General features: G+C 63.1%; 5 protein-coding genes and 1 long non-coding RNA gene across 17 annotated transcripts; 3 read left to right on the top strand and 3 right to left on the bottom strand.

Moving 5' to 3' along the window:
- The first annotated feature begins 1,165 nt into the window (after positions 1 to 1,165).
- Positions 1,166 to 3,160, top strand: METRN (meteorin, glial cell differentiation regulator). The gene is made up of 4 exons (XM_047098100.1): positions 1,166 to 1,263; positions 1,412 to 1,812; positions 2,701 to 2,760; positions 2,850 to 3,160. The coding sequence occupies exons 1-4, from the start codon at positions 1,166 to 1,168 to the stop codon at positions 3,158 to 3,160; spliced, it is 870 nt and encodes a 289-aa protein (XP_046954056.1).
- On the bottom strand, positions 3,085 to 6,223 carry LOC124525601 (uncharacterized). The gene is made up of 3 exons (XR_006965530.1): positions 5,168 to 6,223; positions 4,125 to 4,238; positions 3,085 to 3,849 (listed from the first exon to the last, which is right to left on the bottom strand). It is a non-coding gene; the product is annotated as an uncharacterized LOC124525601 (long non-coding RNA).
- A 116-nt stretch (positions 6,224 to 6,339) lies between these two features.
- On the top strand, positions 6,340 to 7,958 carry ANTKMT (adenine nucleotide translocase lysine methyltransferase). 2 transcript variants are annotated; one of them, XM_047098020.1, is made up of 5 exons: positions 6,344 to 6,771; positions 6,968 to 7,072; positions 7,165 to 7,305; positions 7,518 to 7,568; positions 7,705 to 7,958. In XM_047098020.1, exons 1-5 carry the CDS (start codon positions 6,610 to 6,612, stop codon positions 7,924 to 7,926), a joined length of 681 nt encoding a protein of 226 aa, XP_046953976.1. In that variant the 5' UTR covers positions 6,344 to 6,609; the 3' UTR covers positions 7,927 to 7,958. The 2 variants fall into 2 exon arrangements, with proteins under 2 accessions (XP_046953977.1, XP_046953976.1); XM_047098021.1 differs by lacking the exon at positions 7,518 to 7,568 and having other exon boundaries at positions 6,340 to 6,771.
- CCDC78 (coiled-coil domain containing 78) lies at positions 7,955 to 12,677 on the bottom strand. 8 transcript variants are annotated; one of them, XM_047098019.1, is made up of 14 exons: positions 12,057 to 12,675; positions 11,665 to 11,751; positions 11,505 to 11,591; positions 11,144 to 11,269; positions 10,957 to 11,013; positions 10,766 to 10,833; positions 10,562 to 10,640; positions 10,332 to 10,457; positions 9,910 to 10,097; positions 9,671 to 9,842; positions 9,443 to 9,486; positions 8,462 to 8,528; positions 8,285 to 8,385; positions 7,985 to 8,188 (listed from the first exon to the last, which is right to left on the bottom strand). In XM_047098019.1, the coding sequence occupies exons 1-14, from the start codon at positions 12,114 to 12,116 to the stop codon at positions 8,077 to 8,079; spliced, it is 1,374 nt and encodes a 457-aa protein (XP_046953975.1). In that variant the 5' UTR covers positions 12,117 to 12,675; the 3' UTR covers positions 7,985 to 8,076. The 8 variants fall into 8 exon arrangements, 7 of the variants coding, with proteins under 7 accessions (XP_046953970.1, XP_046953974.1, XP_046953968.1 ...); XM_047098014.1 differs by having other exon boundaries at positions 7,955 to 8,188; positions 9,910 to 10,457; XM_047098018.1 differs by lacking the exon at positions 8,285 to 8,385 and having other exon boundaries at positions 7,955 to 8,188.
- A 110-nt stretch (positions 12,678 to 12,787) lies between these two features.
- Positions 12,788 to 15,989, top strand: HAGHL (hydroxyacylglutathione hydrolase like). 3 transcript variants are annotated; one of them, XM_047097932.1, is made up of 9 exons: positions 12,788 to 12,896; positions 13,399 to 13,535; positions 13,884 to 13,948; positions 14,039 to 14,156; positions 14,244 to 14,352; positions 14,430 to 14,533; positions 14,764 to 14,865; positions 15,215 to 15,294; positions 15,558 to 15,989. In XM_047097932.1, the coding sequence occupies exons 2-9, from the start codon at positions 13,431 to 13,433 to the stop codon at positions 15,703 to 15,705; spliced, it is 831 nt and encodes a 276-aa protein (XP_046953888.1). In that variant the 5' UTR covers positions 12,788 to 12,896; positions 13,399 to 13,430; the 3' UTR covers positions 15,706 to 15,989. The 3 variants fall into 3 exon arrangements, with proteins under 3 accessions (XP_046953888.1, XP_046953889.1, XP_046953887.1); XM_047097933.1 differs by lacking the exon at positions 12,788 to 12,896 and having other exon boundaries at positions 13,228 to 13,535; positions 14,767 to 14,865; XM_047097931.1 differs by lacking the exon at positions 12,788 to 12,896 and having other exon boundaries at positions 13,228 to 13,535.
- A 35-nt stretch (positions 15,990 to 16,024) lies between these two features.
- Positions 16,025 to 23,263, bottom strand: CIAO3 (cytosolic iron-sulfur assembly component 3). Of its 2 annotated transcripts, XM_047097928.1 has the most exons (12): positions 23,152 to 23,263; positions 21,852 to 21,947; positions 21,012 to 21,155; positions 20,601 to 20,733; positions 19,962 to 20,096; positions 19,552 to 19,670; positions 19,200 to 19,329; positions 18,448 to 18,520; positions 18,125 to 18,259; positions 17,815 to 17,952; positions 17,231 to 17,388; positions 16,025 to 16,998 (listed from the first exon to the last, which is right to left on the bottom strand). In XM_047097928.1, the coding sequence occupies exons 1-12, from the start codon at positions 23,215 to 23,217 to the stop codon at positions 16,760 to 16,762; spliced, it is 1,566 nt and encodes a 521-aa protein (XP_046953884.1). In that variant the 5' UTR covers positions 23,218 to 23,263; the 3' UTR covers positions 16,025 to 16,759. The 2 variants fall into 2 exon arrangements, with proteins under 2 accessions (XP_046953884.1, XP_046953885.1); XM_047097929.1 differs by lacking the exon at positions 18,125 to 18,259 and having other exon boundaries at positions 23,152 to 23,260.
- Between the last annotated feature and the right edge of the window lie 3,417 nt (positions 23,264 to 26,680).

The following is a 26,680-nucleotide window of genomic DNA, read 5'->3' as shown; positions in this document are numbered from 1 at the left end:
AATCACAGTCCACTGTTGGGTGGACATTTTGTTTATCCTTTCCTGTGTCTGTAAACACTCAGGTTCCTTCTGCCTCTTGGCTGTTGCGATAGTTGGTTTTCACTCCACCTTGCCTGGAGCCAGGGGCCTGTTGTGCCCTGGGGTGTGTCCCCTTTCCCCTTGGGACCACCTCCCTCATGTGCCAGCCATGCCCTTCAGGCTCAGGAGTAGCTGGAGGGCTGAGTGGGGGGCAGTGGTGTGGAGGGCTCACATCCACAGATGGCAGAGAGTCTATATCGTTACCTGCAGACCCTGGTTAAAAGCTCTCAGTGACCCCAAGGGTTGGAGTACGCGGTTGGACTCCTGGCTTTGTGCCTAGAGCCTCTGTGACCCGACTCAGGGGTTTCACCCAGCTCTGGGCCTTTGCCAGGGCAGTCTGCTTCCCCCCTCCCCCCACACCTGCAATCCTCTCCGGGCCCTACCTGGCCATCTGTTCCCCATCCCCTCTACGCAGAGGAAGTCCTTGCTCCCAGGATATCTCTGGGCTCCCCCCCTCCCCACACACAGCCTCCACACGCACCCTGGGGTGTTTGGTTTTAGCCCCATTTCAGTTTGTCTGGACCTCCTGATTCTGGGGCTCAGGGCTGTCCTTTGGCTCCTGGTTTTCCGTGGTGCCCACACGCCTAGCATCGGGCCCCTCATCCTTGGGGGTTCTGTGGGCTCCTCTTGGGACGAATCAGCAGGGCCAGGTCGGGGCACGATGGGAGCTGGAAGCCCAGGGCCCACTCTTGGAAAGGGTCACCGAGATGAGCCGCCCTTCCTCCTCCCCTCCCCCCCGCCCCACAGCACCCCACCACCCGCCCCCGCCCCGAGGCTCCAGTGGGCGCCTTTCCCACCCCTATCCCGGCCCGGGGCCCCAGGACATGGGCGCACACGGCGAGGCCGGGGTCGGGGGTCCCGAGCTGGGGACACACGGCGCACAGAGGCCCGAGCTCGGCCCTCCGCGCCTCCCGCGAGCGCCGCTGCGATTGGTGGAAAGTTCCTGGGCCGCGCCGCGATTGGCTGCGCCCGGCCTGCCGCCTCCCGGCCGCCCGGGACCCCGCGGGACTGCCCCGCTGCCGTGCGGCGCGGGCGGAGGGGTGCGCGGGGCCGGCTGGCGACCCGGGGGCTCCCGCCCGCCCGCGTCATGCCGCCCCCTGCTCTGCTTTGCGCGCTCTGCTGGGGCCTCCTGGCCACCGCCGCCCACGCCGGCTACTCGGGGGACGGCTGCAGCTGGAGCGGCAGGTACGACCCCCCCAAGGCCGCGCCCCCGGGGTCCGGAGAACAAAGTGGACACAGCTGCCGCTGGCTGCGGGGGAGGGTGCAGGGCGAGCGGGCCGTGCCGGGTGGGGACGCGGGCCGCCTGCCTCAGCGCCTCCCGTCCTGTCCCCAGCGGCCTGACCCAGGAGCCGGGCAGCGTGGGGCAGCTGTCCCTGGCCTGCTCGGAGGGCGTGATCCAGTGGCTGTACCCGGCCGGGGCGCTGCGCCTGACCCTGGCCGGCTCCGGCTCCGGCACGCGCTCGGGCATCGCCTGCCTGCGGCCCGCGCGGTCCTTCGCAGGCGCCCAAGTCTTCGCGGAGCGGGCGGGCGGCGCCCTGGAGCTGCTGCTGGCCGAGGGTTTGGGCCCGGCGGGGGGCCGGTGCGTGCGCTGGGGTCCCCGTGAGCGCCGGGCCCTCTTCCTGCAGGCCACCCCGCACCCAGACATCAGCCGCCGCGTGGCTTCCTTCCGCTTCGAAACGCACGAGGACAGGTACCCAGAGCTGCCTCCACAGGCCCACGGTCTTGGTGCCGATGGTGAGTGATGAGCTGGGTGGGGGGTGGACCCGTCGTCCCCACTGTACAGGGAGAGCAACAGGCATGAGAGTGAAATGGGTTGTCAGAGGCCACACGGATAGCGAGGACAGGTCGGAGGGTCTGGAAAGGGGGCGGGCAATCCCTCATGATTCAGCCTAGGGAAAGAGCTAGCACTGGGCAGAATGGGGGAAAGGGGAGGCCGCGGGGACTCCTGGTCCCTGAGGGGTTGGGGGAGGGGAAGATGGCGGGACAGAATCAAAGCCTCCAGCCAAAGCTGTCCAGGGCTCCCTGGCCCGGCAGTGACCTCCCTCCCCTCCCCCAGTCCAGTACAACAAAAAGTCCAGTGTGCGCCTGGTCACCATGGAGACGCTGCCTTGCCCCCCCTGCAGGGCACCAGGCCCAGCTCTTTACTCTCTTAGAACTTGAAGCCTGACCCCACAGGGGATCTTTCTGTTCTGCACCCTGGCCCCAGGCCAACTACTCCAAAGCCCCTCCTGTCTCCCACCAGGTTGGGCTGGTGTCTTTGGGCGGCGGGAGGCAGCTCTGGGGGCCGCAGGGTTCCCTCGTGCTGGTGTGCATATGTAAGATGGGTGTATGGGAGTGTGCCCCCAGACACCCCCTGCAGGTCGGCGAGTCCCTGTGCCCGCGCGCTGGGCACGGCCCCTAGGCCCACGTCTGTGCCCGCACGAGCGTGCAAGTGTCACCCCGAATACAGCGTGTCTTCAAGATGTGTGTGCCCGCCTGCTCCCTCAGGTCCCCCGTTGCCATCAGGCCGTGAGGGGAGGGTCTGGCGGCCTGCCCTCTCCCTCCTGCCTCTAGCTGGGGGGAGGCCTAGGGGGGTCCAGGAGAGGGCAGGACCTACAGTCGGGATCCCCCCCTTCATGCCAGGTGTCTGTAGGCCCTGCAGCGACGCCGAGCTCCTGCTGACTGCGTGCACCAGCGACTTTGGTGAGTGTCCCCACCGCAGGGGGGTGGGGGCTGGGGTCTGCCCTGCCCTGCCCTGCCCTGCAAGTCACTGGCAGCATGTCTCCCCGCAGTGATCAACGGAACCATCCGCGGGGTTGCCCACAACACAGAGCTGCAGGAATCTGTTATCACAGTGGCAGCTGCCCGTGTCCTCCGACAGACGCTGCCGCTGTTCCGGGTGGGGGAGTCCGGGGGCCAGGCCTCCATTCACACCCCGCTGCGCTGCGGCGTCCGTCCTGGCCCCGGCGCCTTCCTCTTCATGGGCTGGAGCCGCTTTGGTGAGGCCTGGCTGGGCTGTGCACCCCGCTTCCAGGAATTCAGCCGTGCCTATGCGGCTGCCCACGCCGACCACCTCCACCCCTGTGAGGTGGCACTGGACTGAGCGGCCGGGAGCAGGGCACTGGGGAGGGGCTGGGAGAGGGTGGGTGGGGAGGGACAGCCTCCTCAGGGTCCCAGCTGCTTCTGAGGTGATAGCCACAACCAATAGGAACACTGATGTCATTAGCCAGCGTAGATGGAGTGTCCCATGCCTGAGCCTGGGCCATCTAAGCACCCCCCAGCCCCACTGCTCCGATTTCTGCTTCGGAGTAGGACACTGAGGCTCTGGGCAGTGATGCCTTGTCTAAGGCCACCCAGCTAGTGAGTGGGAGAGTGGCCCGTGCCCGTGCCTTGAAGGCGAGCTGCTGCTTGGGTTGGGGGGAAGCAGGGACCCTTCCTTCCACGTGATCCTCAGCTCTGCTGCTCCTACCTTCGAGGCCAGGTTCTTCCGTAAGTGAGAATGCAAGCGGAAAAAGGGCTGTAACTCCCCAGGTCTGAGGAGGGAGGGGTCCTTTACTGGGGGACAGGCAGGAAGACAGCACTCCTAGCCTGTGAGGGAAGGCGGTGCAATCTGGCAGGATGCCAGACTTCCCTCTGTGGTCCGCTGGGAGCCCAGCAGAGTCATCCTGGCCCCGTCCGATCCTCGGGGAAGAATGGCCCCCTCTGTCCTGAGGGCCCTGAGACGTGCGCAGCATCCGGACATGGCTCATCCTCACGGGAGCGGGGTCTCCTCTGCAGGGTCGGGCACCGTTTCTGGAGGGCAGGGTGATACAATGGGGTCTCTAAGGACCATTTCCCGCCACCGGCCCCCCGGCCCCATTGTTGCTGCCTCCGCCTTCCTCTTCAGCCTCAGTCACATAAAAGGCCAGGGCAGTTTGGGACAAAGCCCTGTGCGGAGGCTGAATGCCCCCGGGGCGGGGGTGCATGCCAGGGCTTCTGAACCGGGACTGGCTGACTCTGCTCACTCCAACCCCACGCGTTCCCGAGGAAGCCAAAGCTCAGGGTGGGGGTGGGGCCCCTGGACTCACAGGCTGAGCCCCAGAAACAGCTTCCCATCCTCATCTGCCAGTCTGCGGTGGGGAAGGAGCTGACGGTGGGCATGGAGGCCAGGGGCCGCCTCATCTTTCAGGCAGGAGCTGAGACTAAAAGAGAGGCCGGCCGGTCTGTGCAGGGCCCAGACACAGGGCTCTTTCCTCCAGATTTGGCTGACAGTTGTGGGTAGGGGAGGCAGGTTCCCAGGGGTGTGCAGCCACCTGCCCTCCTGAGGCTCACTGCCGCTCCCTTCTCCCCAAACTCTCAACCATGGAGTGCTCAGGGTCACGCAGTAGACCTCTCCTGTCCCTTGATATTCCCTCATCGGACAGCTGGAGCAGCCTCGTGGCTTTAAAAACCATCAATGTGCTGATAACCCTGTGTTTTGATCTCCAGCCTGGACCTTTCCCCTGGACTGCAGAGCGTCGTATCCCTGTCTGCCCCCTTCCCCTCACCGAAGAGCATCTCGGCAAAGACCGGAGGAGGAAGAGATGGGTGTACTCTCCTGATCCTCCTCCTCTGCTGGGAGGTTTCTGCTTTGTCCAGGCCCCAAGGACGGCTTCCTCTCCAAGGCTATCCTTACCCTTGGTATCTGTCCTGATTTTGTGGTCAGTTCCCCACAGCCTTTCATGGGAAGGAGGCCCCTGGCCACACCCAGGGGTCACTGTGGACTGCCTCCCAGACCACCTGCCCAAAAAACGTAGGGCGGCTGCTCTGGGCTGAGCCCTTGGTTGGACACTGGTCTCTACGCACCTGTCCCAGGAAGTGCCTGAGCCTCCCACGCACACCCTCTCCGCAAAGTGCTAACTTTGCAACTAGTATTCTTTTCATAAGGTGCAGAAAGGGCAGAAGTGGGTGTGGCTAACAGGGCTACAGGAGGCCTGGGGTGCTCCAGGTCATGCCCCAAAGTCTTGGGCCAGGGGCTTCATGCCTGCCCTGGGGGGCGGGGGCAAGGGGAAACGTTGTGGGTGAGCATGTATGTGGGGGCTGTGGGCTAAGGGAGCTGGCCTGTGGGGCACCTCTGGGCATGGGCACTCACACAGGTACGTGCCCAAGTGCTGAGGAGCAGAGCACCTGAGTAAACATGAGAGTTGTGGGGTGTGTGCACAGAGGAGTCTGGTTACGTGCATTCATTCAGTCAACAGCTTTCATTGAGTGCCTTCTAGGTGCCAGGTGCTGCCCTAGGAATAAAACAAGGAACAAAATACACAAGGGTGGGGTACTGTGTAAGCACCCCCCCCCCAACTGCCTACAGCCCAGTGCACAAACTTTCTTCCTGGGGAGGGCCCAGTGACAGTCCCACAGGAGACAGGATCCTGTGAGCCACATGGGGCCGACCCTCCTCCCCAGTGCTCATTTCTTGGGAGCATGGCACTGGAGTTTCCTGCCACCCACAGGCGCCTGTCTTTCAGGACTGGGGCCAGTTGGGGACAAGTACAGGCAGGCATGTGAGGCGATGTGTACCTGAAGGTGTGGGCAGGGGTCTTGGGCATGTTTATATTGTCTGATGCTGAGGCTCCTGACCAGGGCCGCGGATGTCCAAGGAGCCAGGCCATGACCTGTGTACATGAAAGCCCCTAACACTCACGAGACATCTCACCCAGCCTCAAGGTGGGATGAGGAGGTTCTGGCTCTGCCACCTGACCCAGGGCTCTGTCCCCCTATTTGTTTCTCCCACCCCCAGGCTTTGCCAGGTCACCTCCGGGAACTCATTTTTTTTTTTTTTTTTTTTTGCGTATTTGGAGAAGGAAGGTGGTCCGCCTAGCTCTTGGGGCTCTTTCTTCCACTCCCGTGGCTGGGCCGGCTGCCAGTCGCTCGACCCCTCATATCCGGCCCCCGTCCGACCACACTCACAGCCAACATGTGCCTTCTCGGGTCAGCTAGATCTCCTGGTCAACCCTACCTCTCAGCTGAGCTCCCAACTTCCGCCGCACCCTCCCCGTCCTGTCCACTCGGGCTAATTGCCTTCAGCTGTGGGACGGGCCCGGGAAGGTGTCCTCCCTGAGCCCGCCCCCGGGCTTGGCTGGCCTTCGGGTGTCGCGGTGGGCGGGGACCTCCACCAGTCTCTTTGAGACAGCCTTGCGGCTCGGGCCGCCCCACACCCCGGTGCTCCCTTCCCGCCAAGCTCCACGGCCGCCCCCCGCCCCCCGCCCCCGGCTCCGGCCACGCCTGCCTTGCCCTTCCCAGGGGTCCCCTGCGTGCGCCGGCTGGGCCGGTGCGGCTAGCGGCCGCAGACGTCCCAGTAGGACCCGGAACGCGCGGGAAGGGCGCCGGAACGCGCGGGAAGGGCGCCGGGCCGCGGCGGAAAGCGAGTGGATGGCCGCTTCCGGCGCTCCCCCCGCACTTCCGGCGCCCCGCCACTTCCGGTAGGGGGCGGGGAGGAGGGCCCCCTCCGGCTTCCGGCTCGCGTGTGAGGGTGTCCGACCCGAGCCCGGGAGGGGCCTTCGGGCGGGGCGGCCCTGGGGCGCGCGTCCCGCCGCCATGGAGCAGGACGACCCGGGCGAGGCGCTGTCGGAGCTGCGCGAGCGGCGGCTGGGCGCGCTGGAGCTGCTGCAGGCGGCGGCGGGCTCAGGCCTGGCCGCCTACATCGCGTGGGCGCTGCTGCTGCAGCCTGGCTTCCGCCGCGTGCCGCTGCGGCTGCAGGTGCGGGGCGGGACCATGGCTGGGGGCGGGGTCCGGGGGCGGAGCCGAACCCGCAGTGAGTGGGAGGCGCTGCCTCTCCCTGGCGGGCCGCGGGTGGGGACCTTGAAAGGTCAGGAGGCAAGCTCTGCGCGTCTCACCCGCCCCCCCAACGTGGGATCAGGTTTGGGGACCCAGCCCCGCTTGCCTCCTTGCCCAGGTGCCCTATGTCGGTGCAAGTGAGCGGCAGGTGGAGCACGTGTTGTCGCTATTGCGAGGCCGTCCTGGAAAGACGGTGGACCTGGGCTCTGGCGACGGCAGGATTGTAAGGAGTGGGATGCGGGGGGGTGTCCTTGTCTCCCCCTCTCGCCAGCGCGCCTCCCCACCTTCTGGACCCACAGCTGCGTGTGCCCACAGGTGCTGGCTGCTCATAAGTGCGGTCTCCGCCCGGCTGTGGGCTACGAGCTGAACCCGTGGCTAGTGGGGCTGGCCCGGCTGCACGCGTGGAGAGCAGGCTGTGCCGGCAGTGTTTGCTACCTGCGTGAGGACCTCTGGAAGGTAACCCAGGGAGTCCCGGACCCCCAGGGGCCCCCACGCCTGGTCTCCACACTCCCAGCTCTGGGTCGGCCACCCTGCTGACAACCCCAGGTTCCCCTGCCTGCACCCGCGTGGGCTGGGGCCAGGACTTGGAAGCCACAGTTACCCCAAGCTCACCACACCTCTTCCTCGGCTGGGGCCCCGCTCCCTGCTGGGGTGACCTCTTCTTGCAGGTGAGCCTGAGGGACTGCCACAACGTGTCTGTGTTCCTGGCCCCTAGCGTGGTAGGTCTGGGGTTTGCTAGCCCCAGGGGAGGCCCGGGCCACCCTCAGTGGAGGGGTTGGGCCTGGAGGAGCTGGGCAGGGGCAGTTGTATTCGATCTTGCCCACCCTCTCCTCCCTCCTGCTCTCTCTCCCACAGCTCCCCCTGCTGGAAGACAAGCTGCGGGCAGAGTTGCCCGCAGGGGCCCGAGTGGTGTCGGGCCGCTTCCCCCTCCCCACTTGGCAGCCTGTGGCTGTGATGGGGGAGGGTCTGGACCGTGTCTGGGCCTATGATGTCCATAGTGGTGGGCCAAACGGTCAGGCTTCCCCGGAACCCAGTTCTGCCTCAGTCCCTGGGGCCCCCCGTTCTCAGGTTGGCTGACCACTTGGACACAATAAAGACTCTGGACTACACGTACTGACTCTTGTTAGGTGGAGGGTTGGGTGGCATGACCCCTGCCCCCAAGGGGGTGCTGTGAGGAGGGTTCCATGCCGGCTGCGAAGAGTTCTGCTGAGTGCATTTGACAGCTGGCTAGCGGCTGCGGGTCTTGGAGTGCTGGGGCTTGACTGGAGGGGTGGCCCCCACTTTGCAGGCATCCTCTGTACCCATTAGCTTCCTCAGCCTCAGGATCTCTTGTTTGTACCTGCTCGAAGGAGTCAGGCTTAGTCACCTGCCTGGCTGTGCACAAGCCCTGACTCTCTTGCCTGGAGCTGAGGCCCTCAGTTCACTCCCAGCCCACCTGCCTAAGTGCTGGTCCACATAGTCCTGTAGCTCAGAAAGTTGCTCCTCAGCCATCGTGGCCCGGACTAGTAGCTTTGCCCGCTCACATTCCAGCTCTGCCTGGCATGGGGAGGGCAGAAGCTCTGAGGCAGGACAGAGTGTGAGGAGGGGTCCCCAGCCAGGCCTTGCCCACTACCTGGGTGCCACGGGAGAAGTCCCGGAGCTTCTGGTGGATCTGGGCCCAGGAGGCAGGTTCCTGGCCCCTGGGAGGAGAGAGGGAGGGGCATGTATGAAGGCCAGCATCAGGCCAGGTGTTGACCAATGATCATGCTCAAATTGGGGCACCTAGATTCCTGACTTGCCTGCTGGGAGCCAGTGCAGGACTGCATGGACCCACCTGTCCACTTTGGGCCCCGCTTGGGCCTTTGAGCCATCTGTACAGGAGGATAGCCCTCCCTGTACAGGGACTCAGAGAGGACTAAGTCACGAGGTAACGTAGTGACCCCAGTGCCGTATGGATGTTGATGGAGGACTTCCCCCATTCTAGGGGTTTGCTTCTCGAAACTCGGAGTTGCGCTGACACAGTCCCTGCCCACTGTAGTCAGACACACGATCTAGAGGCAAGGGCTGTGAAAGTCACCAGGCGGCCCGCCCCTATCCCGTCCTGGGGCCAGGGCCTCTGCTGGCCATCCCACCACACCTCTTCATCCTTCCGTCCTCTGGGTCTTGCTGAAATGTCCCTTCCTCAGGGTCTCTCCCTGATACTTCTATTTTTTTTTTAAATTTTTTTTAACGTTTATTTATTTTTGAGACAGAGAGAGACAGAGCATGAACAGGGGAGGGGCAGAGAGAGAGGGAGACACAGAATCGGAAACAGGCTCCAGGCTCTGAGCGGTCAGCACAGAGCCTGACGCGGGGCTCGAACTCACGGACCGTGAGATCATGAGCCACCCAGGCTCCCCTCCCTGATCCTTCTAGTCACGGTTAGCCCCTCTCCTGTCAGGTACCCCCTTCACCCCAGGCACTTGGCTTTCTGTGATTGTTGATGCCCCTCATATAGACCGAGACCCAAGGACACAGATGGGCCTCCCTGTTCTCCCACCCCGCAGTTAGAGTTGGGGGAATAAATGAATGCTCTCCCCGCAGATCTCCCCAACACCCACCCCAGGGTACTCACTGTGGCTCTGATGTGCTCCCCTGGGAGGCTCCACTGGGTCCCTTCTGTAGGAACAAGAGCAGCGTCATGAGCCCATTGGACTGGAAAGGCTGTGTGGTAGGAATTCTCTGTCAGCTCAGTAAGGCAGGCTACTCAAGGGTTGGACCTTTGCTGAGCCTGTCATGGGGCTGGGGTTTCTTCTGGGGCTCTGAGCTCCAAGGCCAGTGTAGGGCAGCAGGGAGAGCCCACCTGGGCCTGGAGCTTCCAAAACTTCGTCTCCAGCCTGGCCTGGTTCTCTGGTAGGTGACTGAGTTTGGTGACCAGGTGCAGAGGCAGTGGCTCCAGGTCTGAGGTGGCTGCATCAAAGGTAGCCTTGGGGGTCCAGGGTGCCCCACTGGGCTCTGCCGGCACCTGCTGCACACTAAGCCACATGTCGGGTCATACAGGGCCACCCCACCCCCAGGTGCCCGTCTCAGGGACGGGCCCACCTGTGGTTGGCCAGCAGCCCCTCATGTCTACGGCTCAGATCTGCCAGGCGCTTGCGGTAGGCGCGAGCAGCCCGGGCCAACTGCTGTTCACGGCTGCGGTGTGCTGCCCGGATGTCCTCCAGAGTGGTCTCCAGGAACGTCCTAAGGGCTGCGGCTTCCGGCACCTGGCCGGTGCGCTTTGCAGACTCCTGGAGGAGATTGGGCGGGGCTGGGGGTGGGGGTGGGGCCAGGGCTGACAAGGGCGGGGCCTGGTTGGGCCCACACTTCCTCCCACGGTTCCCTCTGTGGAGCAGATTAGGCCGTGCGGCAGGCCGGGCCCACGGGGTCTCCCGGAAGCAGCCCAGCGCACTCGGGCCAGGCTTGGGCTCCGCGGGACCCGAAGCCTCCCACCCAGCACAGGGCCACCCCCAGGTGGTGCTCACGGTCACGGCTTGGGCACATCGCTGCAGCTGGATGGCATACTCTTGGTTCAGCTTCTTGAGCTGCAGCTGCAGCTGGGCGTTCTCCGCCTCAGCCTGGCGGAGCTGGCCCTGGCAGGCAGACAATACCTGCGGGTGGAGGCAGCCTTGAACCTACGCTCCACGAGGTGGCCCTTTGCTGACGTTGGAGGACGCCCATCTACCAGATGTCAGGGGATAGGGCTGGGCCTCACCATGGCTTGTGTGGCCAGTCGCTGCCCAGCCATCCTGGCCTCCTCTCGGGCTCCCTGCAGCCGCCGACCCAGATCTGCCCTGCAGATGTGGGCGTCAAGCTCAGCTGGGCTCAGGGCGGGGCCTCCCTCTGCCTCTTGGGAACAGCCGATCTGCGCCAGGTGCCCTCCCGGATCCTCCCCATCCCGGGTGAGGCAGCCACTCACACGCGGGTCTCCAGTGCCTGCTTCTGGGCCCTGTGCTGCTCCAGCACTCGCTGCCATTCTCCCTGGAGCTGCCGGGTACACAAGGGCTGGCTGAATGAGACCCCAAGCTCTGGGCCCCTGGCCTTGCCCAGCCGCACCCTGGGCTGGGACAGATCTGCACTAATTCCCAGGCTAGGGAGCTGCACACTCACACTGTTCCCCAGCTTCTGTTGTTCGGTCTTAGGGGTCAAGAAGTCCTCAGGCTGTGCCTGTACAGGAGAGCCGGTCCCAACCTCACTGCGCCCCTGTGCACCCGTTTGGCTCCCCGCCGCCCAATCCACCCAGGCAGGCCCTCCATGCACTTAGGGTGACCTGGGGTCTGTGGTGGATGGAGTGTACCTGCTCCTGGGCCTTGTGCCCAAGCCCCTGTGCCAGCTTCTGGCGGCGCCCCAGGTCAGCCTCTGCCAGGGCTGCACAATCTCCATGCAGCTCCAGCTCCAGCACCCGGCTCTCCAGCCGCAGGACCTGCAGGGTGGCCAGGGTGAGCAGGTGCGCCTGCCTGCCCGGACACCCGGGGCAGGTCAACATCATCTGGACCCATGCAGGGCACCACAGCACACGCGGGAGAGGTGGAGACCCAGGCACTCCCTGAGTGTGTACAATCACATGGGGTGCCCCTGGACCCCTCCCAGCACTGGTCCTTGGTATGCCCCCTCCTCCTGTGTGTTCAGGGCACATGTGGGCACACATCAGCACCCACCTCACTCTTCAGCTCGAAGAGTTCAGCCTCGTGTTGCTCCCGCAAGTGATGCGTTGTGATCTGCAGGTCAACCAACTCCTTGGAGATCTGTGGGTGGCCAGAGTAAGAGGTGGGGTCTGTGGGACCCCTCCTTGCTAGCACCCCAGGGCCCCACACCAACCTGCAGCCGCTGCTCCTCACTCAGTTGTAGATCTGAGGGAAGCTCTGTCTTGAGGCTGGTTGTCCAGTCCTCGGCCTGCCGCAGAACCTGGGGAGGAACCGCCCACCCGCACCCCCCAGGTGGGTCTCAGGCCTGGGCTGTGGCCTCCACTCCCATGGAGCCACCAGCCATGCACTCTTCCTCCCTAATATCCCCTACACACACACACACACACACATACACACACACACACACACACACACACACCCCCACAGCCTGAGTGAACTAGGCAGTTTCTCCCATGGCCAGGATCAAATCCAGGACATGGCTACCGGCACCCTTCCTGGCCTTTGAGGTGATAGGGAGGCACCCTGACCCCATGACAGAAGCAGGAGTGTCCTGGAAGGACTCACATTCTCAGTGGCCCAGGGTGGGGGCTCCGGCCTGGGGCCTGGGGCTGCCGCATGCTCCATAAGCAAAAGGAAGTCTTGCCTACTGGCCTGTTGCTGCAACAGAGGCTTGGGGCGTTGCTAAGGCCTCTGTTGGTCTCCTGCTGGTCCCTGGTCTCTGAGGGCCCCACCCACGAGGGCAGTCGGGAAGAGGAAGTTCGGTGGTGGCTGAGGAGGTGGGGAGGGGGACTCTCTCAGCTCATTCCATGGTCCATCCTTTTTGGTTTCCGTTTTCTCCTCTCCGAAATGCAGACCAGCACCGCTGCATTTATCCTGGGCGCAGATGGAACCAGGAGTGCATGAGAGCGCCCATCCTGGGAAGGTGTGAGACAGAGTGACCGCTGCTGTTAGCGTTTTTCTCTCGCAGAGTGCCCTGCTCTACCGTGGGGGTTCACACACTCAGCAGGCGCCCCCTGTGTGCCTGCTGTTTCTGGTCGGACGCTGGGATGGGCAGGCGAACAAACTGCAGATTCTCCCACCACCAGCCTGAGGGAAAGGGACGCAGACATTCCAGTTAAGGGCTGGGGGTCTCAAGAGGACTGGCTCAGCTCCCGAGCCGGGAAGGCTTCGCGGAGGACGCACCGCAGCGCCCCGCGTGGCGGGGCCGAACGTGCGTGCGGCCCCCACCGGGCACGCGCGCGCCCCCGCCTGCGCACGCTTGCTCCCTGCGCCGGGGCGCGGGCCGTTGGCGGCGGCCAGGCGGAGCGCCGCGCTCCGCTCGGGCCCTGTGGATAGTGCCCTGGGCCCATCTCTGTCCCGCTGTCTCTCAAGCGGTCCGCGCAGTCGGGGGCGCAGCCCTTGCGGGTAAGGGGAACATTTCGGGACCCGTGTCGCGCCGTGACGGGAGGGGGGCCCGAGGGGCGGGGCGGGCCTGGAGAGGGGCGGGGCCTTGACGAGGGGCGTGGCTTAGGCAGAGCGCTGAGCGGCACCGGAGGGCGTGGCTCAAGGGGAAGGCGGAGTGAGTGGGGCGTGGCTGGGGAGGTCCTATCGTCGCGAGGGGCGTGGCCTGAGCGTGGAGCGGGCGGTGCGGTCGCGGGGACCGGGCCCGCGGGCGGGGGGCGGGGCCTGCGCAGCGGGCGGCGGCGGCGTTGGCGTCGCTGGGGGCTGGCCTCCGCACTTGGCCGGACCGCCTGAGCTTGGGGCGTTGGCTTCCGCGCCGGTCCTCCGGGAAGTCCACGGAGCAGGGGGCGGGCTCCCTTTCTGGCCCCTGAAGTGTGTGTGGAGCTGACCCCTCCCTCGCCCAGCCCTGCTTTGAGGGAAGCCCCCGCCCAGGGGAAGGGGCTCAGAAGCGGGGGGGCCTCTCTAGGAGAAGACGCGGGGTGCCTGGACTTTGCGACCATGAAGGTCAAGGTCATCCCTGTGCTCGAGGATAACTACATGTACCTGGTCATCGAGGAGCACACGCGGGAGGCTGTGGCCGTGGACGTGGCCGTGCCCAAGAGGGTGAGGGCAACCTGTGGGCGGCGGGGAGCGCCGCTGCGGGCCTAGGCAACTTGGCCCCCGAGGGTCCCCCCACCGCCCCGACCACCCTGGTTGGAGCAGGCCTTTCCCCTATTCTCTAATCTGGAGTCTGCCCTCAAGTTAGGACCACGTCACCTCCGTTTTCCCCGTTCCCTGGTGCCTAACTGTTCTGTACGCACGGGGCGCTCAGATATCGTCTGCTGGGTCTCCCCTACCCCTACCCGCTCCTGGCCTGCCCGGCAGTCTGTGTACATCACACCTGGCGCCCTAGCGTGGGTGGGGGGCGGCCACCTGGCCCGGCCGAATCTCCCTAACTCCCATCCCTTTCAGCTGCTGGAGATCGTGGGCCGGGAGGGGGTGTCACTGACCACTGTGCTGACCACCCACCACCACTGGTGAGCGCGGTCGGGGCGGGCCGAGGCGCGAGGGCATCGCCCCTGCCCCACCCCGACCCGCCTGTGATCCTGCTTCCGCCCCGTCCGCAGGGACCATGCGCGGGGTAACGCGGAGCTGGCGCGGCTGCGGCCGGGGCTGGCTGTGCTGGGCGCGGACGAGCGCATCTGCGCGCTGACCCGCAGGCTGGTGCACGGCGAGGAGCTGCGGGTGAGCACCGGTCCGGGGGCGGGGTGGGGGGTGGGAATGGCGCCGCGGGCCCTCCCGCGTCACCAGCCGCTTGCCCCTCTGCGGCAGTTTGGGGCCATCCATGTGCGCTGTCTCCTGACGCCGGGCCACACCTCCGGCCACATGAGCTACTTCCTATGGGAAGAGGACTGTCCTGATCCGCCGGCGGTGTTCTCGGGTACTGGTCGCCCCACCCCACCAGCCCCACCTCCCTCTGACCCCGCCCCGCCTTCCCTGACCTGCTCTCCTCCCCAGGGGATGCGCTGTCGGTGGGTGGCTGTGGCTTGCGCCTGGAGAGCACAGCTCAGCAAATGTATCAGAGCTTGGTCGAGACCCTGGGTACGCTGCCCCCGGAGACGGTGAGCCGGCATCCCTTGCCTTCCTGCAGGGTCCAGACTCCCTGCACAACCTCCACGCTTTGTACCTGCCTCGTGCCAGAGATACAGAGTGAACCTTAGCCAAGGAGTCCAGGCAGATCAGGCCTGGGGTTCTGGGGTCCAGGGAGGGTCCAGGCCAGCCCCGGTGAGCGCCTTCCCCCATCACTGCCTGTGGCAACACTGTGCACCCTCTGAGTGCCTCCTTTCTCCAGAAGGTGTTCTGTGGCCACGAGCACACGCTGGGCAACCTTGAGTTTGCACAGAAAGTGGAGCCCGGCAATGACCACGTGAGGGCCAAGCTGTCATGGGCCAAGGTGCGGCCACTCCTCTGAATGGCGAGGTTTGGAGGGTGGATGAAGATTGGGACGGAGGAGGGGCACTGCAGGAGGAGTCAGGCATGACTGGCCTGGAGTGATCAGACCTGGCTTAGCCTTGAGTATCCTGCTGACTGAGGCTCCCATTGGTGAGGGGAGGGATTGGTGGCCTCGGACAAGGGGCTGGGCAGCTGGCAGAACTGACCCAAGGGTGGCTGCCCTCAAGTACTAGATGGGGCGAGGCAGCCCTTCTTCTGCTCCTGCCCCCAGGAAGGGGCGGGGCTGAGTGGAGCGGAGTTGTCTGGGGCTCTCGAGACAAGGCTGTGACAAGGGCCTGTGGTCATTCCAGAAGAGGGATGAGGACGACATGCCCACAGTGCCATCCACCCTGGGCGAGGAGCTCCTCTACAACCCCTTCCTAAGGGTGGCGTGAGTACTGGTCGGCATCCCAGGCCTTCTTGTGGGGGCCCCGTGCCCACTCCAGGGGCTGTCCCACCGAGCAGGCTGCCTGAGGGTCGGCCTGCTGGCCTTGAGCCCGACTCGGCAGCCACTTGGGCTCTGCAGGAGGTGCCAGGGAACTGGTTATTGGGCTGACTTGCACCAGGGAGAGGCTGCTCATTAAGTGTCCTCTGCCAGCACCCACCCGGCAGTGTCCCCAGGGAGAGTCCCCACGGCGCCCCCTCTCCCCGCAGAGAAGAGCCTGTGTGCAAGTTCACGGGGAAGGCGGCCCCGGCCGAGGTCCTGGAGGCACTCTGCAGGGAGCGGGCAAGCTTCGAGCGGGCGGCTGAGCCCCTGCAGCCGCAGGCCCGGGCTCTCCTGGCACTGCAGTGGGGGCCCTGAGCACACCCCAACAGAAGTGAGCCCCAAGTGGACCCACCGTGCGGCCCGGCGGCACATCTCTTCTCCTTCAACCCTCGGCACATTGAGCCCACAGGAAGGTTGCGTCTGGAACCTTCCATGGCCCCACCCAGCTGGCTGTCTGGCTTTGGAGGGTAGGCACCCTGGCAGGGGACATATGAGGCCCCTCTCTGGGGTGCATATGAGCCCTGAGACCTGGGTGTTCGGGAAGCAGCCTAGTGGGGTGCGCGGGGCTTTTGAACTTTGAATAAAGCTTTGAAAGACTTTTTTGATGCTGGTGGATGCTCTCAGAGAGAAACCATCAGGAGAGAGATCCCTTTATTCGACTGGGAACTTGGTAAGGAAAGGCCCGTGGACTCAGTCTGATCTGTCCTCTCCCCCACTCCTGTAAGTGGAGAAGGGACTTCGTGCCTAGTCTCAGCGGTCTCTCTCACAGAGCCTGCTTCCCATCTGGAATTCTGCCCAGAGAACGCGAGCTGTCAGGTCCCAGAGGCCATGCCTGGCATCATCAGTGCCCAGTCCCAGGCGGGGCAGGTGCTGCACCCCAGCAGGGGGTGTCGCAGGCTGGGCGCCCTTCTCCTGCCAGCATTCTACACCATCCAGCGCGGTAGGGTTCCTCACACTGGGCTCCAAGTTTGACCGGCCCGGCAGGCGCAGCCCATCACTGTCCTTCACAGCCTGGCTTCAGTGGGAGCCTGGCGCCTACTTTTGTTCTGCCTTGTGCAGCCCACGGGACCGGCTGAAACCCTCACACACTTGGGCCACAAGGCAGGAGTGGCCAGCACCCTGCTCGCAGAGCTGGGCCTGTGGGGAGGTTCTGGGACCTTGTGGACCATCTGACCTCCTGCAGTGGGCGGTCAGGACGAGCACACCTGTCCTGGCTAGGGGTTCTGAGGCTCGTTTCTGTATGGGCTCCGGCACATCCCCACGGCTGACGTCCGCGTTTTGGGGGTGGTCCCCGGGGTCTCGGGACACGACCTTCCCGGGAGTCCGGGTGCGGGCTGTGGCGGGCCTAGAAGGCTGGCGCGGAGGCCTCCTACCACCTGATGCCGAGGCTGGAGCTGGCCTTCTCCACCGCGTGGTAGCTTGTGTGCAGCAGGCGGCCAGCGCGCTCCGAGCCCTCGCCCTGCAGCCAGCACCGGTACAGTTCCTGGATGCCAGGTGCATCCTCCGGCGCCTCTGTCCTGACCATGCTATACAGCGTCTCCACGCGCTGGAGAAGCTCCTTGCCGGGCGTGTTGGGGGCCTTGAGCTGGCCTCCGCCGTTCAAGCAGCCTGTAGCAGAGCAAGACAGGTGAGCGCACGGTGACAGGGAGGATGCCTATACCGGGGAGTGGGGGAGGGGGGTTGGGAAGCACAGCACGACCCCCTCCCAACACCGGCCCTCCTGAGCCTCCTGACCCTCCTGAGCCTCCACCCCTCCTGCCCTGGTGAGACACTGCCCACAGCCCTGGTCCTGGAAAGGGCCCCCGTGCCCTCTGGGAGAAGCGGGCCCCACCCCAGCTACCTGCGGGGCAGGCCATGACCTCCACATAATGGTACGGGCAGCGCCCTCGCTTGAGCTTCTGCACCAGGTTCTGGATGTTGCGGAAGCCATAGGCCGCGGCAAAGTGCAGCACGATTTGGCCCTCCTTCTCCAGGGTCACCTCCTGGAAGTCCTTGTTCCTGGGGGGAGCACAGGCCAGGCTCCCTCGGTAGCTGCCCCTGCAGGCACGTCTGCCACCTGACCAGCTCCTCGGTGGAGGATGTGGAGGACAGGGATGCGAGGACAGGGTAGAAAGCTCGCTTCCGCCGTTAGGCAGGGGGCCTCAGTGTCCTGATCCTCCCTCCCAAGAATGGCCGTGAGGCGTGGCGAGGTCGCACAAAGCCCCCGGCCCTCCCTCCGTGGAAGGGAGCATCGTGTCGGGACACACCCTGTGCCAGGCGCGCCACCGTGGCCCTGGGGCTCTCACCCCCTGGGGTGTGGGCAGGGACGCGGACCGCTGGGTGGGGAGGCCGGTTCACGTGAGCGGGAGAGGAGGGCTGGTGCCCTGGGTCTTCCCCCACCCCAGCCTGCTGCCCTGTCCCCGTGCTCCAGCCCTTCCCACTGACCTCAGGGGTCTGTAGGTGATCTCGTCCACGTGGATTCCAAAGAGCTCCCGGGCTGCGTGCTGGAACACGTGCTCCAGGTAGCCCCCTGAGCCCCCGCCCCGATGGCTGCTGGGCTCCTGGGCAGACACACTGCTGCACCTGGGGAGCAGAGCATGGCCTCGGTGGCAGCGGGAGCTTTCGGGTGACCTTTTGTCACTCCCATGTGAGGGAGCTGCTTGCTAGATGGGAGAGGAGTCCAGAACCCCCAGGGCCTTTGTCTGCGTGTCAAGAGGAAGCTCAGGTGGGAGAAATCGTTCCTCTGTTGAGTCACCTATTTGGGGAGCTCAGACGTGTGTCAAGTTTGGGACAGCTCTGGTGACCATCAGTGCACTGTCCGTTGGCCAGGTCATGAACTTGACCACCTCTGTGTGCACTGAGACCGGCGACAGGGCGGACGCGGACCTGGCTAGGAGGAAGTCACGGTGGAGAAGGGGAAGGGAGGGGACGCAGAGCTGAGGTCCATCTGGGGACCGTCTACCCCCACGCCCTCACTGCTGCTGCTTGCCAGCGCGCCTGCAACCCCCCAACCCACACGTCGAGCTCCCCGACGCTGGATTCGCGTTCTCCCCTCTGCTGCAGCGGGTGGTGACTTACAGACTGTCCAGGGGGGCTGGCTCCAGTTCCGAGAGTGAGACCCCTTCTTCTTCCAGCAGCTTGAAGACTTCTCCTACGGTAAGACCCCAGCACAGGGGCGCTTCAGCTGAGATCTCAATCAAAACAGAACGCTGAGGAAACCCGCGTCATCTGCATCCCTGGCAACCTGTACCTTAGCTCCAGAGACCCGGATGTCCACCTCCTGGCTTATGGGTGGAGGGCCAACCTGGCCACTGAGGCGAGGAAACACTCCACTTCTGGGGACCCTCAGAAGAGCCAGCCAGCTCCCCAGACCCGCAGCCCACCCCCCACCCTCCCAGCAGCGTGGCGGGGGGTGGACATACCCATCCCCGGACCCGCCGCAGTGTGGTCGTGGCTCCCCATGAGGTGGAGAGGGGCCTGTGTTCATGCAGGGGGGCCCCCTCCCCACCCCACTGTCTGGGTTCCTGAGCATTTTCTTTTCTGTATTTTAAGCACTTGGGAGACTGTGAGGCTGCTCAATTCAAAAATGGGGTGACTGGCCCATGTGAGTCAGAGTGGAGGACGAGAATCCCCACCCGCCTCTTCACGCAGACCGTTTTAGAGCAAACACCCGGCCCTCTGGCCACACGTCCCCCAAGACAATGGAACAGCTGTGAGGTCTGATCTGGCACCCAGGGGAGGGCCACCGGCTGCCTCATGCATAGGGGCTGGCAGCTCCAGCCAGAGCCTGCGGGCAGGACCCGGGCAATACCACTACGTGGGACCCACACCTGTGGTGACAACACAATCCACATCACGAGTCTGGTAGTCCTGGCTGAAAAAGTCTGGTCTGGAAGCTTCCAGCTTTTTGTCATAGCAGGGCATGACCGTCACGTGGTAGATCCTGTCCGGGGTCAAATGCTGCAGGGAAACGTGGAAATGTGAAGTCGCTGCCTGACCTGATAGTAAAGGAGCCCGCAGGATAAGGTGGGGGGTGACATCACAGGCGCGGCCTGGGACACAGCCGGCCAGCGGCCAGGATGGGACCGAGATGCCTCGTGTGGCCATGTGGACATCGGAGGTCTTGGCTCATCTTTGAGAACAATGGCAGTGAATCGTTCACAGCTGGGATATTCTTGTTACCTGCTGCTGGGCAAAGAAGTCCTTGACCAGGGAGCCCATGACCTGCTGTGGGGACCGAACAGTGCTGAGGTAGGGGATGAGGAAGCTTCCGTGCGTCTTCTCCGCGTAGCAGATCCAGCCTGAGGCCGACACGGGGAACAAACGGGGTGTCTGAGCAGCTGGGCAGGGAGTGGCATGACCTTCTGGGGTGCACCGGCTTGTACGGGGAGTTTTGGTCCCGTTAAAGAATGTCCCTACTCTGCTGTCACTGCCGTGTGCTTCTAGCATCTGTGAGATCACAGTCTTGGGGAACTCGGTGACCCCAGGTGGCTCTCAGGGCAGCTCCTTCTGCCGAGGCGGCCATTGTGGCAGAAGCCTCGTGTGGCCCCACCCAGCGTTCCCGTCCCCCGTGTCCCGCAGCGTGAACACACCTGGGCAGGCGGACGCAAGCACAGGCAAGGCCTGCTGGGAGTCGGCCTGTCCTCGGAATCTCTGCACAAACTCTCGCTGGCTCTCAAGGAGACTGAAGTTCCTCGAGAAGGAGGTATCGAACACGTAGTGCACCCCTGCAACACAAGCACCCGCCTCACCGCCACGAAGCGTGGCTACATCGCAAGGCCCCGATCACGCCCCTGGGAGCGGGGACGCCACTTTCCAGGGGCGCTTCAGCTGTCTGCACAGCGGCTGTCCGGGCCAGGCCACACCTCTTGTGCCCGCCCCATGTCCTCCGAGGGCCGCTCCTGGCTCACAGAGATCGACCAAAGTCTTTGGGAGCCAGAGCGTGACAGGGGACCAGGGAAACGGGCCTCGAGGGCGATAGTTTAAAAACAATACAAGGGGGAGCAAATTCCAGAGAATTCCAGGAATTCCAGACTGGAGGAGGACAGCCACGATTCAGATGGCTGCCTCTTAAAAGGCTCAGCTCTCATTTGTCAAACCCAAACTTCATACTGAAGTCAACTCAGAACAGTTTCTGGTGCGTTTGAGTTCAGTGAGTCAGAGGCCAGAGGAGCCCCCCGCTGGACCCCGCACACGCTGAGCTCAGCACGCACGCGAGGTCTGCTGCCTACCGATTTTCTTAAAGAATGCAGTCAGCTTCCTGGCAGTGTCTGTAGGGTTCAGCCCGAACTGTGCGGCCAGCGATGCCCTGGACTGGGGCGAGACGGACACGACAACCAGCCTCTGCTGACCGGGGGCCGCCGTCTGCAAAGCAGAGGACACATGCTCACTCGCTGTGTTTTACAGACTCCCAGGGGGCCAGCGCTGGGGGAGTGCGTGCTGCCTCCGGCAGGGCGTGTCGCTTCCACGTACACGCAGGGCCCCACACCCCGGTGTGAAATCCTGACCAGCAATTCACGGGCATCCTGCTGACGACACCTACAAGAGGCAGGAGGCACCAGATGGGCTGCCCTTGGCAGCAAGAGCAAAGGACACTGGGGCGACGTCAGGTTAAAAAAGTCTCAAAGACGCCCCCCACTTACCTTATTGGCATCTATAACTTTCCGCAGCTCCTCGTGGCTTTGCTGAGTGATGAGCACGGTCTCTGCCGAGGTGACACAGCCACTGCATGCCAGGCAGTCATCCAGCGAGATCTTGGCCTTCTCCAGCTTCCGGGTCCCTCCATCCTGGAAAGCACAAGCACTCGGGACTCAGAGGGTCTCTACGCAAGGACACGAGCACTCAGCATAATGGAACCTGAAGGAAGCCTTTATTCTCTGGCTCACAACACCGACAACCAATGTGGTAGGAGGCTGGCTTTGTGTGCCACTGAATTTTTAAAAATTAAATATTGGTTGGGGCGCCTGGGTGGCTCAGTCTGTGAAGTGTCCAACTTTGGCTCAGGTCAGGACCTCACGGTTTGTGGGTTCAAGCCCCGCATCAGGCTCCGTGCTGACAGTTAAGAGCCTGGAGCTTGCTTCAGATTCTGTGTCTCCTTCTCTCTCTGCCCCTCCCCTTCCCAAGTTCGCTCTCTCTCTCAAAAATAAACATAAAAAAATAAAAAGAGAGTGTCAGACGCTTAACCAACTGAGCCGCCCAGGGGGTCCTTAACTGGAAAATCTTACAGAATTCGAACTCGCGGTGGCGGTGGGGGAGAGGGAAGGGAAGACAGGAACCACCATCTGCAAAAAGAGCCCCCCCCGCAGCTCCATGTTCTGCCTCTGTGCCCCTCCACCGCCACCCCAGGCACCATCTCTGCCCTCCCAGCCGTGACGACAGTGAATCTGACCACTCTGATGACAGCGAAAGTTCCCATGATCTCCGTACCTGTGACTGGACGGAGCAGCAAAAACAGGTGTTTGGTCATCTGGGCTGGAACTTACCTGAGTGACCTGGAAGTAACTGCCATCGTCTTCGATGTGGATCTTGGCCACGCCGCTTCCCGACCTCTTATCCACCTTCATGGGCTTGATGCAATCCTGTACCAGGAAGAGACCCCAAGTGGGGGCCCGAGTGTGTGGAGGTTACCGAAGAGGAGGGGACCACCACATGGGACAGGGGTGCTGCCCGACTCTCTTCCTGACACAGCAGCAGTCATGGCAATACAGCTGTCACCCTGCTTGCACAGGGGCACACGTTCTAACCCCTGCCAGCACTGAGGCCTACTCTGCAGCTCAGTCAGGGGAAGGCGGCCTTAGCTGGGCCTACACACTAAGGCACCTGCGGGCACCACCAGCCCCGACCTTTACTCCGTTCAGCACAAACCGAAGGCGTGGCCACACATGGAGAGCCAGTGTTACCCTGGCTACCAAGAGGACGCCCAGGAATCACCATTTCTGCATCGCTCCAGGAACACTTGGAGTCCCCGCCTTGCCCAGTGAAATGTTCTTTTTCTCTTCAACTTTCGAGTTCTTGCCCTTTCTCGCTGTCACTACAAGAGTCTCTCTGGCCATTCCCTTCCCAGAGATGATCAGCCCCAGAAAGCCCTGGTGGGGGGGGGGGCTGTCCAAGCTCATCCCTGACCTCGGAGCTGTGACCAGCCCCATGCCCTCCCCCTCCCAGCCCTGTGTGTCCTGCCCAGCCAGTGCAGTTGATAGGCAGCTACACCAGAGAAGGCCGCCTCCCGCTTTCAAGTGTACCTGACCTGTCCCCTTTAGGGGCAAGCTCTGTCTTCCTCCCCAAACCAGCACCTAGGACGACCACCGCCCCCCGCCCCAGTCACGGTGGGTGATTCCAAGGGACCTACTCCCCTGCCTTCCAAACTGAGATGGGATCATTCCCCGCCCCCGTCTACCAGAATAAGCGGACAGGTTCGTCCGGCCTCAGTCCTGAGCCCGCCACTGCCCGGCTCCCTCCCGCTTCCTGCTGCCCACTCGGCACTCCCGTCCCCCGGTCGCGCCGAGGACAGCGTGATGACCCGAAACTACTTGTCCTATTGGGCGCTGCGGGCTGGTGACCTGGCCTCGCCTCGCCTCGCGGCACAGGAACCCGGCTCGGGGCGCCTCCATCCCTGGCCTCGGGTCCCCATCGGTAGGAAGCTAGCCCGAGCGCCAGAGGCCCGGGGGGACGCGGGCGGGGAGTCTGGGTTCCGATCTCGTTTTTCAGGGAAAGAAACCGAGCGGAGGGGAGTCCCCCCCCCCACCCCCCGCCAGGCACGGCCGCCACCCACCCGGGCCGCCCCACCTGAGACGGTCCGATGAAGTCATCCAGGTCTGTCAGCTGCAGCACCCCGCTGAAGGGCGACGCCATGGCGGCCGTACTGCGGGTGGGCGCGGGGCGCCGACGTCGCCAAGCGGCGCGAAACTGCGGGACTGTTCCGCCACGCTGCCGGAAAGCGACCCGCCTGGCGCATGCGCATCCGCGTCCCCCCGGGCCGCGCGCCCCCTGCCGGCGGGGCCCGTGCCGCGGGGGAGCGTGTCACCTTCCCGGCCTCCTGAGCGCGGGCGGAGGGGCCGCCAGGACCACAGTGTCGCCTCCCTCACCCAGGGCTCACTGCCGGCGGGATATGCGGCCCTGAGTCCTTGCCCTGGGAGCTTGCAGAGGCAGCGGCCTTGCTATACTTGGTCGCAGAGGCGCTCGAGACTCCAGAAGGGCGCCTGCCCCCCCCCCTCCCCCGGGCGTGCAGTTCCTGTTGCAGAGCGAGGGAAATGGAAGTGACAGGGCGGGCAGCGCTCCCCACAACTCGGCGGCTCCGTGCGGAGATTCTCTCACGGGCTCCGACACCCTCTTCTGTCATTTTGGAGACCAGCTTGGGAAAGCGCCGTTTCCCTGTAAGGTTTGGTAGCGCGACGCGGGACTGCTGCTGGCCAGGCTCGGGCCCTGGGCCGTTATAAATCGTGTCGAGTCCAGTTTTATTGCCACTACTGACCCCTTTTTAGTGGGGCTTTCCAGACACCTGCAGGAGTTGAGTCTGGCACGTCCCGGTATTCATCTCGTGGTTCTGAGGGCCCAGCCTGGCCTGTGCTCCCAGTCTCCTTGCAGTACTTAGCCCAGTGTGGACTTGAGTGCTGCTGACTCCCACACCTGCCTGTGCGTTTTCCTCGAGGCCCAGGGACCCAAGGTCCACCGGCGGGGGCAGCGTCCTCGGGCCCCTGCAGCTGCTCCTCTTGGCTGCCAAGACAGGACTTTGTTCTACAACAGCTGGGGCAGGCTTTCCGTAGCAGCTACGGGAGCTCCGCTTCCAGGCCCCTAGGCGCCACCCGTCCCCTGTCCCGACAATACCTGACCCAGGTCTGAGATACGGTTCCTGAAATCTGAACAATCCTAAGCGATTCTTAGAAGTGGGCGAGCCCCGGGGCGCTTGGGTGGCGCAGTCGGTTAAGCTTCCGACTTCAACCAGGTCACTATCTCGCGGTCCGTGAGTTCGAGCCCCGCGTCGGGCTCTGTGCTGACGGCTCAGAGCCTGGAGCCTGTTTCTGATTCTGTGTCTCCCTCTCTCTCTGCCCCTCCTCCGTTCATGCTCTGTCTCTCTCTGTCTCAAAAATAAATAAACGTTAAAAAAAAATTAAAAAAAAAAAAAAGAAGTGGGTGAGCCCCAACCAACCTTAGTTTCACCGAAATGCCCCAGAGTAGGTTTACAAAAGACTCGTGAGAGTAACAGTGGCATTGAGATGGGGGCCAGGAATGAGGGCCCGTTAGGAGTGGTGGAGAGGATTTACACGGGAGGGGCCCTGGCTGAGGCTGGGGGGACAGGGAGGGTTCTCCCGACGCCGGGATGGGGGCTGCAGCCCACAGGTGTGCAGAGCTGGGGTCCCTGCAGGGCGGGCTTCCTGCCTCCTTCCCCTGGAACCCAAGTCTGTGGGAGCGAACCACGTGGAGCAAAGGGTGGGGGTGGATGAAAGTGGAAGAGCCCACGCGTCCATCGGCAGATGAGTGGGTAGACGGGCGAGGACTCAGCTGTAAAGCCGTGTAGATGAGCCCTGGTGACATGATGCTCGGCGAGAGAAGCCACTCAAAAGGCCACCTATCGTAGGATTCCATTTCTATGAAGCCCGTGAAATAGGCAACTCCACAGGGACGTTAAGTAGATTGGAGGTTGCCAGGAGCCCGGAGGAAGCTTCAGGGTGAGGTGATGAGAAAGTTTTGGAAAGCAAGGTAATCTTTGCACAACACTGTAACTAATGCCACGTAAAAAGGGTTGCTATGGCAACTTTTGTTGTAGGTATGTTACCACAATTTGGAAACTACTAATGTAATATGTCAAAAATCACTGAACTGCACCCTTTAAGTGGGCAGATTTTATGGCATGTGCATCTACATCTCAATAAAACTGGCTGCCCCGGGGTAGCTTCAAGAGGTCCGGACGCTGAGTGCACCCAGGTTGGCCTAGCATCGAACCATCGGTCCCAGCGTCCCCGTGCCGTGCCTGGGCGACGGTTTCTGGTTCAGACAACCTGACTGGGGATCTCTGATATCACCCACACCCTCACACAACAAGGGCCCCTCGAGGGTCTTTTACTCAATCGCAGCCCCGTCCCTGGAGACCTGGGGCTCTTGAGCAGGTGCTGCGTGCACCTCCTCTGTGCACCTGCTCTCACACCTGCAGATTCTTTCATCATCATTAGTATTTACTGCACGCTTCCCGTGTGCCGGGGTTTACACACGTGGGGGAAACGGAGGGCCAGCTGAGGACTTGAGAGGCCGTGGGCCCCGTAGCCAGCCTGGGCAGCGGCCGCGATGCTGTGCCTGGGTGTCGGCACCCCTCTCCCTGAGCTGGAACAGGAGCAGAGCTTGGCCTCTGCTCTGGATGTGTCCCCAGGACCCCCTTTGCCCAAAGCTGGCCACCAGATCTTTGGGTGGGAGCAGACGCACATCAGAGTTTCACCGTCTGAGGAACCCGCCTGACGTTAGTATCCAGGCAGCTACAACAAAGGACCACGACTGGGGGGTTTAGAACAACAAGTTTATTCTCTTAGTTTTTTTCTTTCTTTCTTTTTGAAATGTTTATTTATTGTGTGTATGAGAGAGAGAATCCCAGGAAGGCTCCGTGCTGTGAGCACGGAGCCCGACGCGGGGCTCGATCTCACGAGCTGTGAGATCATGACCTGAGCTGAGATCAAGAGCTGGTCGCTTGCCGACCTCTTTGGGCCATGGACCTGGGGCAGTGAAAGAGCCGAGAAAAAGACAGTATAGCGAGGCACAGGGGACCCCGAGCCAACCGCCCGAGGCCCCGAGGTTTATTGTACATCTTTTATACTTTTACAGAGCTACAGATCCATGACGATTAACTGTAGAAGGTTAGTAAGGAAGGCGTGTCAACAAAGTACATGTGGTTCAGCTAAAGCACAAATGTACGTTGTTGCCGTTGCGTGCAAAGGCTTTCTTGCAGACACATAGGATATGATAGGAATCTTTATGGCAGGATGAGAAACAAAGAGGGGGGTGAACACGCTGTGTTATTTACAGTTGGCTTCCTTTAAGCAAAACATCCTTGTCTGCCTACTAGAGAACGGGCCACATTTCCCGAGGGCATTTCGCTCCATTCCTTTCGCCTTATTTTTAACCCTATGATCTCCAGCTTTCTCAGAGATCTTGGAGCCTGAACAAATATGCCCCTGTGGTTATTGTGGTGTTCTGTTTCCCACAGTCGCTCAACCGACTGAGCCCCGCAGGCGTCCCCACGCTCTCAGTTCTTGAGGCCAGAAGTCTGAGGCCAAGGTGTCAGCAGGCCCAGCTCCTGGTGGCCCTGGGGAGCCCTGGGCACAAGACAGCA

Source organism: Lynx rufus, unplaced genomic scaffold (genome assembly GCF_022079265.1).
Source record: "Lynx rufus isolate CCGP_SWC_20201006 ecotype Redwood Valley unplaced genomic scaffold, mLynRuf1.p SCAF_43, whole genome shotgun sequence".
Classification (NCBI taxonomy): Eukaryota; Metazoa; Chordata; class Mammalia; order Carnivora; family Felidae; genus Lynx; species Lynx rufus.
The sequence above is the reverse complement of the archived record's forward strand: the minus strand, read 5'-3'. Positions and strand labels throughout refer to the sequence as shown.

Excerpts from the sequence above, each read along its gene's own strand:
- CCDC78 (XM_047098012.1), bottom strand. The coding sequence starts at position 12,116 with ATGGAGCATGCGGCAGCCCCAGGCCCCAGGCCGGAGCCCCCACCCTGG. Across the intron at positions 11,752-12,056 it reads CACCCTGGGCCACTGAGAAT|GTTCTGCGGCAGGCCGAGGA; the intron begins GTGAGTCCTTCC and ends GTTCCTCCCCAG. Across the intron at positions 8,189-8,461 it reads ACTTCTCCCGTGGCACCCAG|GTACAAACAAGAGATCCTGA; the intron begins GTAGTGGGCAAG and ends TCCTTCGAGCAG.
- HAGHL (XM_047097932.1), top strand. The coding sequence starts at position 13,431 with ATGAAGGTCAAGGTCATCCCTGTGCTCGAGGATAACTACATGTACCTG. Across the intron at positions 13,949-14,038 it reads CTGACCACCCACCACCACTG|GGACCATGCGCGGGGTAACG; the intron begins GTGAGCGCGGTC and ends CCCCGTCCGCAG. Across the intron at positions 14,866-15,214 it reads CCAAGCTGTCATGGGCCAAG|AAGAGGGATGAGGACGACAT; the intron begins GTGCGGCCACTC and ends TGGTCATTCCAG.
- METRN (XM_047098100.1), top strand. The coding sequence starts at position 1,166 with ATGCCGCCCCCTGCTCTGCTTTGCGCGCTCTGCTGGGGCCTCCTGGCC. Across the intron at positions 1,813-2,700 it reads CCACGGTCTTGGTGCCGATG|GTGTCTGTAGGCCCTGCAGC; the intron begins GTGAGTGATGAG and ends CCTTCATGCCAG. Across the intron at positions 2,761-2,849 it reads TGCGTGCACCAGCGACTTTG|TGATCAACGGAACCATCCGC; the intron begins GTGAGTGTCCCC and ends GTCTCCCCGCAG.
- CIAO3 (XM_047097928.1), bottom strand. The coding sequence starts at position 23,217 with ATGGCGTCGCCCTTCAGCGGGGTGCTGCAGCTGACAGACCTGGATGAC. Across the intron at positions 19,330-19,551 it reads ACTTCTTTGCCCAGCAGCAG|CATTTGACCCCGGACAGGAT; the intron begins GTAACAAGAATA and ends GTTTCCCTGCAG. Across the intron at positions 16,999-17,230 it reads GGTCATGGCCTGCCCCGCAG|GCTGCTTGAACGGCGGAGGC; the intron begins GTAGCTGGGGTG and ends GCTCTGCTACAG.
- ANTKMT (XM_047098020.1), top strand. The coding sequence starts at position 6,610 with ATGGAGCAGGACGACCCGGGCGAGGCGCTGTCGGAGCTGCGCGAGCGG. Across the intron at positions 7,306-7,517 it reads TGCGTGAGGACCTCTGGAAG|GTGAGCCTGAGGGACTGCCA; the intron begins GTAACCCAGGGA and ends CTCTTCTTGCAG. Across the intron at positions 7,569-7,704 it reads TGTTCCTGGCCCCTAGCGTG|CTCCCCCTGCTGGAAGACAA; the intron begins GTAGGTCTGGGG and ends TCTCTCCCACAG.